General features: G+C 53.4%; 2 protein-coding genes across 2 annotated transcripts; one reads left to right on the forward strand and one right to left on the reverse strand.

Annotated features, from left to right (window-relative positions):
- Window positions 1–254: 254 nt before the first annotated feature.
- NCLIV_029270 (hypothetical protein) lies at window positions 255–3,747 on the reverse strand (the record flags this gene model as incomplete). Its single annotated transcript, XM_003883123.1, has 6 exons — window positions 255–352; window positions 783–1,116; window positions 1,614–1,687; window positions 1,996–2,139; window positions 2,329–2,997; window positions 3,456–3,747. The coding sequence occupies 6 exons, from the start codon at window positions 3,745–3,747 to the stop codon at window positions 255–257; spliced, it is 1,611 nt and encodes a 536-aa protein (XP_003883172.1).
- Window positions 3,748–8,432: 4,685 nt separating this feature from the next.
- On the forward strand, window positions 8,433–12,252 carry NCLIV_029280 (conserved hypothetical protein; the record flags this gene model as incomplete). The annotated part of the gene is made up of 7 exons (XM_003883124.1): window positions 8,433–8,463; window positions 9,040–9,179; window positions 9,885–10,019; window positions 10,471–10,526; window positions 10,941–11,000; window positions 11,672–11,802; window positions 12,167–12,252. The coding sequence occupies 7 exons, from the start codon at window positions 8,433–8,435 to the stop codon at window positions 12,250–12,252; spliced, it is 639 nt and encodes a 212-aa protein (XP_003883173.1).
- Window positions 12,253–12,656: the final 404 nt, after the last annotated feature.

The following is a 12,656-nucleotide window of genomic DNA, read 5'->3' on the forward strand; positions in this document are numbered from 1 at the left end:
CGAATCGGGTCTTTCGCAGGCTGACAGAAGGCACACGTTCGCAGAATGAGAAAAGGGGGAAGAGGCACTCGCGTCGCCCCCGCACGATCTGCAATCCTAGGCGGAGTACGGTTTGGCGTCTCGCCGCTCATTTTCGCATGCGCGTCGAATCTGCCGAAAGGCGCTTCGTTCGCTGGCGAAACGGTTTTTTGTCTCCACAAGCAGGTACTTGCGACTAAAAGGACGAAAAACCGGCGACGGAAGAAAACACACCCCTAAGCCGTCGCAGGCAAATCCCCTTTCTCGCGCATGCGCTGGCTCTTCATCGCCAGGAGCTCGCGCAGGGTCTTCATCGTCGCCGCGGTGAACCAGCCTGAGGAAAACAGGAAACGCGCACCAGTCTCCTGATGCGTTTTCCACGGAACGCAGCTCTCGTTTGCACGTCGTTTACCTAAAACCGTCTAAAATAGGATTCTCTTTGATATGAGGATCGAGACGCCCCTCGCCCACATCCGCTCTCACGCATCCCCCCCTCCCTCGAACCCCCAGACTCAGCGTGTTGTCAACTCTCTGTGAAGACAGCCGGTTCTTTCTTCGCACTCTCCAGTCTGTTTAGGCGTCGGAAGGCCCTGTCGAAACGCCCTCGTTGCGCGTCTCTCAGCAAAGGTGAAACCACGAGGAAACAGGAAACTAGGCTACGGCCTCGTGTTCGCGTGAGGAGGCATCTCGTTCCGAGCTTCTTCTCGCGAGATCCGCAACAAAACTCGACTCTCTCGCTGTCTGTTTTCTTCGGCAATTCGCACCTGTTTCTTTGCACGGCGAAGTCAGAACGGGTGCGTCCTTCAGGAGTTTCTGGACGCCTTCGTCTTGAATCTCCCGGAGTTGATACAAGACCGAAGGCCGCGTCGGTGCAATCAAAAAGTGTTGCTCGAGATGCGCGACGTTCTTCCCCGCCGTCTGAAGCGAGGCGAGAGACCCGCAGAGCTCCTCGCCAGCCTCCGGAGGCGCGCTGCCTGGTTGGGCTGCAGAGGGCGAGGCAGAGAGCGGCAGAAGCGAGCAGAGAGAGCCCGGTGTTCGGCGATTCCGGAGTCGACGCCAGTTCACGTTTCGGAAGAATGCGTCACGGAAGTCGATGGTCTGCGCAAAAACGAAAACAACGTCTGGGCTGTAAAGCGCGCGAAGCAAACGGAGGGGAAGGCGACTCTGAACACGCCGAGCCATATATACGTGTGTGTGTGTGTGCGTTCAACGCGTCAGAATCTCCCGCATCCGCTGACGCCGGAGACGGGTCGGGGAAGCGAAGCGATTAGCCACCCTGGCATCGCGCGGAAGAGACACTCGCGAGCACCTGCAGAAAAGAGCGCCTTGCAATGAAGAGAGAACGCCACACGAAAGACAGAAAGCACACCCGCGGCTCCCCGATCCCTTCACCATGCTAGACTGTCTCAGGAAAGCCCCTGTCTCTCTCTCGGGTCCCCCCCTCGGGTGTCTCTGTCTAAAGGCACGTATAGGTGTGAGGGTGGCGACGTGTGGGGGACGGCTCCATCTCCCCTCTGCGCTCCGTTCCTCGTTGCCTTGGCAGTCTCTACCTGAAGCGGGCGAAAGGCCCGACTCGTTTTTTGCCGCTTTCTCACCTGCGAGAATCGGCTCTCGGCATGCAGTCTCGGGTCGTACCCCAGGCGGCAAAGGCAGCCTCTCCAGGGGCCATCTGAAAAACGAAGAAAAGGCCGACACAAAATAACGGCGGGCGTTCTGACGCAATCCTTAGCAGGTCATAGAAGCGAACGGAAACCCAACGACACACACACACACACGCAGCTGCTTCACGGTGGGTGACAAGCCTGTCTACGCGGGCGTTCGCTTTCGAGGGGTTTGGAGCGGCGCCTGCGGGTCGAACGCGGGAATCCGCACGTGGATCCGAACGCTGGAGACCCCCGGTTCTGTCGAGAACAGCCTTGCTCTTTTCCTCTTTTCACAGTAAACGCGCGGAGTTCCTGTGCTCAGAAAGACGCGCACCTGCAAAGAGGAAGCAGGACTTTGCGTACGCGGGCTTCTTCCGCCACGCAGTGAATTCCTCCGGCAGACGCGCGTCGAGGGAACTCCGCAGCCAAATGGGGTGCTCGACGAGCAAGTGGCGGAGGCGCGAGAGAAGCAGTTCGTCTGGGAAAACGAAGAAAGAGAAAGGCGGAAACGGCCTGGGGCACACGCGAAACCTGAAACGAGATTCAAGAGAGGACTCTGCCCACAGAACTGCGCCTCGCTGTGAGCGTTGCGATAAGGGTTCGCACGAAGGACGAGAAAGGTCGGAAAAAGAGACACAAGCGGCCAGGCCTCCTCTTTTCGTCTCACCCGCTGTGGCCTTCATGGCGGCAGGAGGCGGAAGCGAAGGGACTTGCGCGTCTCCAAAGCGGGCGACTGAGTTGAATTCTTCCCCGACGCGTTTTTCATCTTCGCTCCGCTGCGCCTTCGTGCGCGGCCATTCTGTCTCCCCTGTCGCGTCGCCTGTCTTGCCACCGTCTCGGCTCTCTTCTCCGCTCGTCGAGGCGCCGTCTTCTGTCCCCTCCGACGCGGCTTCGCCCTCAGCGTCCAGACCCTGCGAGGCGCACGAGGCGTCTTCTCGCCTTCGTCGCTGTGTTCCCAACTTATCCTCTCCGGCGTCATCCTCGCGATCAAGGACTGTCTTCGAGCCTGGAGCAGCTGAAGGAGAAGATGAAGGCGAAACTGAGGCGGCGGCAAGTCTCTCGGCGGACGCCTTGCCGGGCGAGTCGCCCAACCAGGGGACAGCGGAGACACCTAGGGCGCGTGCGACCGCGGTCGCGGCTTCGCCTTTTGGGCTCGAGGGCGGCGCCACAGACAGTTGGTCCAGTCGGTAGTTGGCCGGCTGCGAGAACCGGCAGAAGAGCGGAGGCGGAATGAAGAGAGACGAAGAAGCCGGCGCGTTGTGAGAGAGGAGAAGCTGGCGAAAATCGGTTGGTTTCCTGGCCCTCGAGGGCGGAGCGTAGTAGAAATCCGCTAAACCTGAGAGGCGAAACCCGACGAGATAACGCAGAGACCAAGCCTCAGAGACGCCACAGGGAAGCACGCAGAAGGGGGTCAGCTGCGCACATTTCCTGGAGCCGACGCTCGAAACGAGCCGTTGTCGCACAAAACGTCGTGAGACACGAAAGCGCCGACGCAGTAAACCGATTCACCACCACATCACCCGACCTTTCCAGCGCCAGAAACGGAACCCCTTAAAAGGTCCAGTTTCTCCCTTTTCTCTCGCTCGCCTCGACAAACAGCAGCGCCTCCACAGAGGCTTCTCCCGCTGTCGCCTAGGAGATACTCGCCTCAGTGTTCTCAGCCTTTTTTCTAGAACTTTTTTTCGTGCTTCACGGGGCATGCAATCTCAACTGGAGGCGCACGTGCTCTGCATGTGTGTGTGTAACAGTGGTACTGCTTCGCTCCTTTTTCCGTCGCCAGTGCGTGCGTCCTACCGTCGAAAGTGTGCAGCTGCTCCACTCGGCCGAGAATAGTCAGCGTGACTCGGCCGCTCTTTCTTCTCTCAATGCGCACGGCGAGACCAGAGGCGCGAGAGGGTGTCGAAGGCAGGAACTGCGAGAAGACCCGGTCGTGGAGAGAAGTTCCCAGAAACAGTTTTTCTTCCGAGGAAGAAGAGAGACAAGCAGAGACAGCCTCGGGGCCTCCCAGCAATTCCAGAGCCGTCGACCTGCGAGACAAGAAGAAAGCCCCGTCAGAGAAGATGGGACGGAGAAGGCAAGACGCCATCGAGGGAAGCGAGCAGAAAAACGAGAAAGGTGGTAAGACAGAACGGGGAATTGTGCAGAATACGGTGGAGAAAACGAAGTGTACAGAGAAGGGAACCGAAAAGCGAGCGGCTAGACAAAACCGCGAGACGGGACCAGGAACCTGGTTTTGAGGGAGGCAGAAAGAGAGGGAGAGACGAGGGAGAGAGATACACGGGTCTGCGACTATAGGCAGAGGGCTAGAGAAAGAAAAGAAAGGTGGTGTCCGATGTAGAAAGAAAAACAAAGTCTCCACGCACGGCATGGAAAGGACGAAGCGAAGGAAGGAGCATGTCTCTCAAGAAGCATTCAGAGGCTGTATGCGGGAGAGGGGGAAACTTTCGACAGACGAAAACAACGAGGTTTTTAAAGAGGAAGGAGGAAGAAAGCACAGCAGGACACGCAAATCGCTTCTCCAAGTCCAGCGAGCGCTTTTTTTCTGCTTCGCGTACTTCTGCGAGACTCGACCAGGAATGGCCACAGCCGCAAACGCTCTGTCGGGAACCACCAGTTTGTCGCCCTCTGCGCCTCGGTTGCTCAACTTTCTTCGCTTTGCATGAAATACACCCGAGGAAAAAGAAGCAGGAAGAGAAGAAGACGAAGGTGGTAAGGAAGAAGACGAAGGTGGTAAGGAAGAAGACGAAGGTGGTAAGGAAGAAGACGAAGGTGGTAAGGAAGAAGACGAACGTGGTAAGGAAGAAGACGACGGTGGTAAGGAAGAAGAAGAAGATAAGGAAGAAGAAGACGGTGAGCAAGAAGAAGGTGAGCAAGAAGAAGAGGGTGAAAAAGAAGAAGGAGAAGGTAAGGAAGAGGGCATAGAGACAGGAGAAGGATTGGCTTCAGGATGTCCTTTCATCTTTACCGAAGAGAGGTGAAGGAAACGCCCGAGGCGCAGTTCGCTACAAGACGCGAAGGACGGAATCAAGGATCGACATGACGCAAGACACGTAAGAAAGCACAGAGTATTTGAAAGATCCAGCGGCCAGAAAGGCGAGAGAACAAGAGGCGCGAGAAAAAGTCGAGACTGTTTACTTGATTCTTCAGCTTTCGCCCTCCTCTGAAGGAACTGCGGATTTTCAATCGACAAGCAAAGGACACGAGACGGCAGAATGTCGACGGAGGCAACAGACTCGCGAAGTGAAGCTAAGACAAGTAAAAAAGGTTTCGGGGAAACGGCGTTCTTCGATTTCTTCGCGGCCACAGAACCGCTGGATTGCCGGAGCCGCGCGCTCTCTCAGGCTTTGTGTCGATGTCGTTCCACGACCGCGCGAGAACGCCGCCCTTCTCAGCGCCGCATCTTTGAAAAAACGGAAAGGCCAGTCTCTTCTTGTACCGGGGCGCGAAGAGACACCAGAAGGCCGGTTCGGGGCTGTGGCGGCGAGTCAACGCTGAGCAAAACAGAGACAGCAAATCGCGGCGAGACGAGAAAGAAAGGGAGAGAAGCCGAGAAATCCCAGCCCCACCGCTTCTTCCCCCTAGTGAAAGTCCCTTAGTCTTGTTCGTGGACGTCTTCTCTTCCAATTCGGTTCCGGCCAAGTAGGTTGACACGGAAAATTCGCACAAACTCGCGGGAGCAAGAGACCGGAGCGGAAAACTGCATGCCTAGTTTTCTGCGGTGTCCTGCTGTGTTTACTCTTTTCCACAGAAGATGCGCGTTTGCCTCGAATCTAAGTGATTGCACCATGGAAACCAATCTCCTTTGAGGAGTCTTCCGCTTTAAGTCACGCGTAAAAAGGCTTCGGCTGTCGACTGCGTCAGTCGCAACTTTTGGAGTTGCGCGCTGCGCTGTTCGCAACGCTTTGTGACCTCGAGACTCATCGCAGCGCGAAATCGCTGGCATCGAATTCCACAGGTTTCCTTCTTTACCCTGTGCATGCATTTTGCCGATAGTCTCGCAGAATTCCCTCTCGTCAATGCGACTTTCGGGGTGTTGCCTTGCGGCCCCTGAAAGAAACAACGTTCCTGCTGGTTAACTCTGTGAGGCACACTTTTCCTGCTGAATAGGCTTTGCGAGACGACAGGATTCTTTCGTGAGAAGAAGGCGGGAGAAGGCAAGAGAGAGGGGCGAAGTCCGGTTCGCGAAGAGGGAAAGAAGAACGGAAGGCAAGCATTGGGGAGGTGGAGCGCGACGAAAACACAGATCGGCAGAGGAATGAAGCGGTTAGAGAATCTGTGGAAAAGCTTCTGGGGGATAAACGACGAGTGGCCTCGTGGTTTAGCTCGTGAATGTCGTGGTTTACCCCTAGAAAGGTGCGCCGTGTCACAAGAAACTCCGCGAAATCGCCGCTGGACCTCCCCGAGGCATTCACAAATGGTGGCCGACGAGTCTCAGCACGGTCCTTTAAGGAAAACTGACACACTACACCTTCGAGTAGCCTAAAAGCCACCTATCTGGATATACAAAGACAGACTCTGGCATTACCTTCATGGAAAGGGACAGAGACATACTTTCCGCTACGTGCCTTGGACACTGGTCGTAGCGAAGCTGCCTGCGCTGCTGCGCAATTCCGCTTACATAAACAGACTCGCCAGTCCTCGGAATTCTTCAAAAGAAGTTTCGTGCGTCCCTGCAGGAGCCGCGTTGCCGTGTCTGGCTGTTCTGTGCACCGGCCAGCAGGCGGAGTACGTGTGTCTGCCGGTCGATAGATGCATATATGTACAAGCATGTGTGAATGTGTGATTTTCCGCAAAACTCGGGGTGTTCAAGGGAGGTGATAGTCTTCGGAGTAGATGCGCCTGTGGTGTGTTTCTCTTTTCCGCTGATGTTCCGATGAATATAACGCGAGAGAAACGCGAACACGTAGCCTTGGACACCGGCTGTTTGCGCTCTCTGTCACAGGCGATGGCTTTTCCCTTTTCAAAACTGACGAGGCCGTCCAGTACCGGCGGCTTGTCGGTTTTATGCGATAGACAAATATGTCTTGAATCGCTGTGTATTCTGTAACGGTCTCTGCAGTCACGTGAATCATCGGAAGATTTCGGAGGCAGAATTTTCTGAGAAACATGTTCACTCCGCCGCCTGCTGTTGAATTGCCTAGGGGGAGCGAGTGATCGCGTTTCGAAGTCCCTTCTCGAATGACGTAGCACTTCTGTGATCTTCAGCAAACCATCGTGTGACAGGAACAGACACGAAACGCGGGATGCCAGGCCTCTGCGTGAAGCACCAGATATCTGCGACTGCACTTGGGGTTTGATCTGTCGGCCGTTCGCTTTTGTCTGGGCATTCGTTTTTTTCAGCCGTCAAACAAAGCCTCTGATGTTTCGTAACCCGGACAAAAGTTGGAACAACCCGGTTTGCTCGATTCTCCGTGTGCTTGTTGAGATCCACACGGTCAGAAAAGTAGACGGCTCTATCCGAGCCATCGTTGACCATCTCAAAAGGCATCTGTGTCACTCGGTTTTAACTAGAGCAAACGCATCATCACCGCCGAGCGCTGTGGTGGAACTAAGGCTGCAACTCTCTGACAACATGATACTTGAGCCTTTGAGTTCTTCTTGTGAGTATGCCAAGGAGTATTTGCTGTCAGAACGAGAACGAAGGAGATTCTACCTACAAAATGGGGTTGTCCGCGTGCTGACTGTGATGACGCGCAGCAAAAACGAGAACTCGAATTCTGCTGGAGAATCCAATGAGTAACTGTTTGGCCGATATCTATGCGATGTTCTCCTACACTGCGCCGGAAGCCTGCGCGATGTTGCGCAGAAAGGCACACCGCATGCAAACGTGTCATGCCTTCGTTGTGGCGAAATAGAGAGGACAATAAATAGATCCACCAGCTTCTGGGTCCTCTGAAAGAAACTGTCTGAGTCTCTGAAAACGAGGTCACATTTCGGCTGTAGAGCTGTAGCCTTGCGCTGCGTGATCCACGGTGTTGACTTTGAGTTCCAGAAGCGTTCTTGGGGATCTCTGGTGGTTTTTTTCACCCGAAATTACCGTCGTTTGTTTTTTCTTGATAGCCGAGTGTTGGGGTCAAGCAGAGGATCATCTCGTTCGCAAGAAGCTTGCCCCAAAACCTGTTCGAAGGAACGCGAGTCGGGTAGTCTGAAACCGAAGGTATTCGCCGAAAACAAACCCGTTTAAAACTGGAGATGTTAATCCCTTTCTCTGCGACTTCCAGTGAAGCTAAGGCCGTGAGCGTGTCCAGAGCTCTCATTCAGAAAGGAGGCTTCGTTTACGCCTTCTTTTGAAAGTTCGAAAGGAACGCAATTCGTGCCTTGAAGCTGGAAAGGAACGAGAGAATGATCCGAACAGGAGAGCTGAGTTCATGGCCTCCTTCTGTGGCTGTTGCTCCGAGCGCCACTGGTAAAAGGCAACATTTCACTGGAACAAATCGTCAAAATCACAGACAACAGACACTACTCGTGGCTGTAAAACCAGTGACGCCCTAGCGTTCGCATCCCCTATTTCGAATACAAAAGCCCTTCTTTGATGATGCTGCAAAGAAACCCGGTAGAGGTTCACCAACTTGCTCCACTTTTCCGCTGCAGATGGCAGATGATGACTGTTAGCTGTCGTGGGCGCGCATGGCATTAATATCGACTTTTTTGCAGAAGGCATTCGGTTTCGACAAGAAGTCGTTCCGTAGAAAGAAACCCGTGTAACAGTGGCGAGTGGAGCCAGCGACGCTGTACGTCGTCTGACTACCCGGTTAAAAGCTTCAAGTTTCGATGGGGAGAAATAGAAAGTCCATGATGTACTGTACGTGAATGTTCATTTTCGGACTGCCCATGTGCTCAGAGCAAAGTGCTAGCCTTACACAAGCAGACGATAAACTGACAAAGTTTGTTCTCTGAAGGTGACCACATTTTCTTTTAAACACAGAATACTTGTTTCCTTCCCAAAATCTTCGTGGAGGTCCACTTTTGTGTTCCTGCGTAGAAAGTTTGGTCAAGTCTTCCTCGTCGATCAATAGTTCCAGTAAGCGATCTCATGGAGTCGGCAACGCCAAAGGCTCACCCCGCAAATGAAAGAAAACCGTGTCTTTTCTTCCCTGCTAGTCGAGTCCCCTCCACAAGTCACTTTTGTGTTTTGGGCGTTCTCCACAAGGAACACGTGCAAATCTACTTTTTCTCTTGTTTGTGCTCATGTGCATACACCCATGCATACGCACAGAGATCAGCATATCTATCCATTCGTAGCTGTAGATTTCATTACGCGGATGATAAGAGATTCGTGCAAGCAGTTCACAAAGAAATGGAGGAAGTGTGTTGCCACACACGTTTCCTGTCTTTCAGTTTTTTCTAAGTCCCCTTCTGTCTTGTTGTTTTTATTCAGCGGAGCGATTCTCCCCGCGGTACTTCCAGGTCATTGTGTCAGGCGAGATTGTCTCCGCCGTCATCGATGGAGGCCTGGGGGCTGGAGCGCTCGTGTGTAGATACCTTTTCGTGCATGGACCTGACTGGAGTATCATTTCGGTAGGTGCGAGAGATTTCACTGGTTGTTCTTCCTGAACAACCACCAGAGACTCGCCTCAAATCCCTGAGGCATCCCAGTCACAGCAACGCTTTTCTCTCTTCAAAGCACACATACATAAATAATTATTCATATAAATATGTAGATTTCTTTGAACATGGCAGTGGAGGTTGTGATTCTTGGAGACCTGCTTTTAGTCCCATATGTCGAGATTCGTGTTTTTTTTGCGTGGACAAAGCCGCGCAATTTTATAGATATGTTTGTTCGCAGGCATTCTAGACGTGCAAGTAGAAATGCAGAGATCCCTTTGTAGATCTACGGAAAACTATATCCACAGGCAGCAGGGGCTTTCCATTGTTTTACTAGCGTTTCTCTGTCCTGCAGATGCCACGGTGGGGAGGTCCCTTTTCCTTCACGTGCTTGTGGATTCTCTCTTCATTCTCTGTAAGGGAAGGGGTAGGTGCTTGCAAGCGGGGTGTAGCTTGTGGCGGCAAGATAAGGAAGGTCTTCCTGGTGTTTTTTCGTCGAAACATCTCGTGTTTACCGTTGTTGACGCTTACGTGTAAAATTCAACCTGTTTATCGTTGTACGGTCCAACACAGGGGAGAAAAGCTCTTGGTGCGGATGAGATCCCCGCCTCGCAGCGACGGTCGCATTTTGCGACCGTGCAGGGTTTGGGGTTTCCCCTCTCCGCTCTTTTCTCTCAGGGCGAAGAACAAGCGATCTCGCAAACTGCGTACGCTGCACGAGGCTCACATCTCGCTCTGGAGTTTCTGTCCTATCCCCTGAACGCGGGTCCAGACCAAGTTGTTTGGAACCTCCCGTTCAGCCTCATCTTCAAAGTGAGAACTGTTTCCTTGCGTCGTTTCCCTCTCGAGCGAAGCGAGGTGGGAATCAGACCGGCCTCCGACGAAAGAAAAAGTGCAGGAGCAGTGCAGAGAGACACCGCCTCTTAAACTCTTCCAGAGTGTCCAGCCCCCAGAGAAGAAGAAACACGTCGGCCGCGGGGGCCGCCTGCATCTCGATTCTGCGAACTGGATCGCACGAATCGAAGGGGCGGGAGAAAGAGCCGACAGCGGCAAGTCCATTGGTAGTTTTGGCCATCTGGAAGCTCGTGAATCACGCAGCACATGCAAACTTTGAGATCTCTCCAAGACGCAGCTTCGACGCCGAATCTCCTGGGAAGCTCTGCCTCAGAATTACAGAAAGGAGTGTTGAGGAGGGTTTTCTTGTTGGGGTTGAGCCTTCTCGGGCTACACCGGGAGACGCCTCGCTTCTCTCTTGTTTTTTCAGTCCACAAATCCGTTCGGCTGGCCACGCCTGGTGCTCTGCGTCTACGGGACCGACTGGTGAGAAATTGACCCCCGTGGGGGTTTCGAATCGCCGTTTAATGGATCAACTGTGGAACGTTGTCCTTGTCAACCGACGCACGCGAGCCTCCGTCTTCTCTCTCCTGTCGTTCATGTTCCGACATGCCTCTCACTGTTTTTGGTCACGTCTGTCGTCCTGTGTATTAACGCGAAGCTGCCTCGGGTGTTTTTCTGTCGGCGCCCGAACCTTCCGAGGAAAACCCCCCCTGGCGGGCGCGCACGCAGAATCTGTGGATTCTTGCTCTCTCCTTCCGACTCCCTTTTGTCTTTCCAACAAAATGCGGGGAAAAGCGCATGTCCCGCCACCAGCCCCTCTTTTAGGCCGCGTGTTGTCTCGCTTTCTTCTCGCCTGCTCGACTCTCGCTCGCTGGCGTGTTCTGCCTCCCGCCGCAGGCTCAACAGAAGAGTTCTCGTCGGGTACAGCTCCGTGCATGTGCCAACCCAACCGGGACGGTAAGACGAAAACGCGAGAGGAAACTCCGCGAAACGGGGCAGATTGCCCATCTTCCTGGGCGCCTTCGTTTTTCCAGTTGTCCTTTTCTATTTTCTAAGGCGAAATACGGTTGCATGCGCGTTTGTAGCCATGTGCAGGTGCACATGCGTGCACAAAGGCACGTAGGCACAGGTGAAAGTTGGCTGTTTTTCTGCACACATGTATCGATTCAAACAACCAAGCCATGGGTGGCCGGAACGCTCCACTGTATTTGCTGTCAGGTCTCAAAGTAGCCAAGTCCGGTTTTCTCCTCGTAACTAGACCTGGTACCAATCAAAAGAGGCGTATCCGCATATACACTTGTATAGCTAGGGACACGTTGAAACAAACGCGTTTTCTGTCTATACGTCTCTGATAGAGGTTCGTTCACTCAGCTGCGACTCGAGCAGTCGTTTTCTCGTGTAGATCAGAGCAAGCAAGTTCCGTCTCGCACTGCGACAGCCACCCAGCTAGGTAGGGAGGCTCATGTGATGCCTTTCTCTGGAACAGCTGTTTGCAAAACTGAGGCCATTCCTTTCTGTTCCTTGCCATGTGCTTATCTCCCCGTTCCGTTCGGATCCCGGGGCCTTTGCGTCGTGTTTCTTGGAACCCCACGACGGACGAATTGAAAGGGTTTTCCGTTCTTTTGCAGGCACATCCGCACGCTTCACCTCTATTCGATTACGTCCTCGTCCTGGCTGCAGAGACTTATCGCCTGGGCGACAGGCTGCAGGCCGGAGTATGTCGATCCCCAGACGGCGGCGCGGAGCGAAGGCCGCGAAGGTGCGTCCGGTGGATCCTCCCCGTTGTTTCGCAGAACAACGCGCATTAAAAGTTATCTCTGTGCCTTAAAGGGCAAGGAGGGAAAAAAGGAAGTTGCTGGGCAGGGCGGGCCGCGAACAAATCTCCGAAAAAAGATACAAAAGCTGGAGGAAGCGCATGGCCTCTCACGGGGTAGTGGCAACGATACCTGTAACTCTATCGTTTCCTCATAAGAAACATATTCCTGTCCTGTTTATGTGTTTCTGGGCACAGTGAAATACGATCTGTCCGTGTGTATCTGTGTTTTTGCCTACTTGGTTCTCCCCTTTTGAGTCTCGCCGTCCACATTTGGAGCTTCGACCGTCTCCGTTTCTTTCCCCTGCAGTGGTACGGACACGCCACGCAGGCCGCGTCAAGGTCTGCTTCAACGTCCTCTCACGAGACCTTCAACAGCTTCAATATTCCCTTTAAACTCTACAATCTTCTTCGCCTTCGCAAACCACATATCTCTGCTGGTTCGTTTACACATAATATATATATATATATATATATATATATATATGGCGAGAATGACTCTCCGTCGGTATGACTGCCTTCCTAAGGAAAAGTTGATTATTCGTCTCTTGCCTTTCATAGGATATTTTTCGGTTTCGTGGGTGCTCAACTTTTCGATTCGCTCTCGTCTTTTTTCTTTTCTGTGGGCGTCTCGCGTCTTCTGACCTTCCGTTTACTTGCACTCCGTTACTTCAGTCTACACTCTTTTTGCTTCTCGTCCTGCTGACGCCGGTGTGCCGGCACCCACACATGTACGTCCTGTAGAACCGACCTGCTGTTTTCAGTGAACGTTTATCAGCCGTGACTCGACATGTGTTAGC

The sequence above is a fragment of the Neospora caninum genome, chromosome VIIb (genome assembly GCF_000208865.1).
Source record: "Neospora caninum Liverpool complete genome, chromosome VIIb".
In the NCBI taxonomy this organism is placed as follows: domain Eukaryota; phylum Apicomplexa; class Conoidasida; order Eucoccidiorida; family Sarcocystidae; genus Neospora; species Neospora caninum.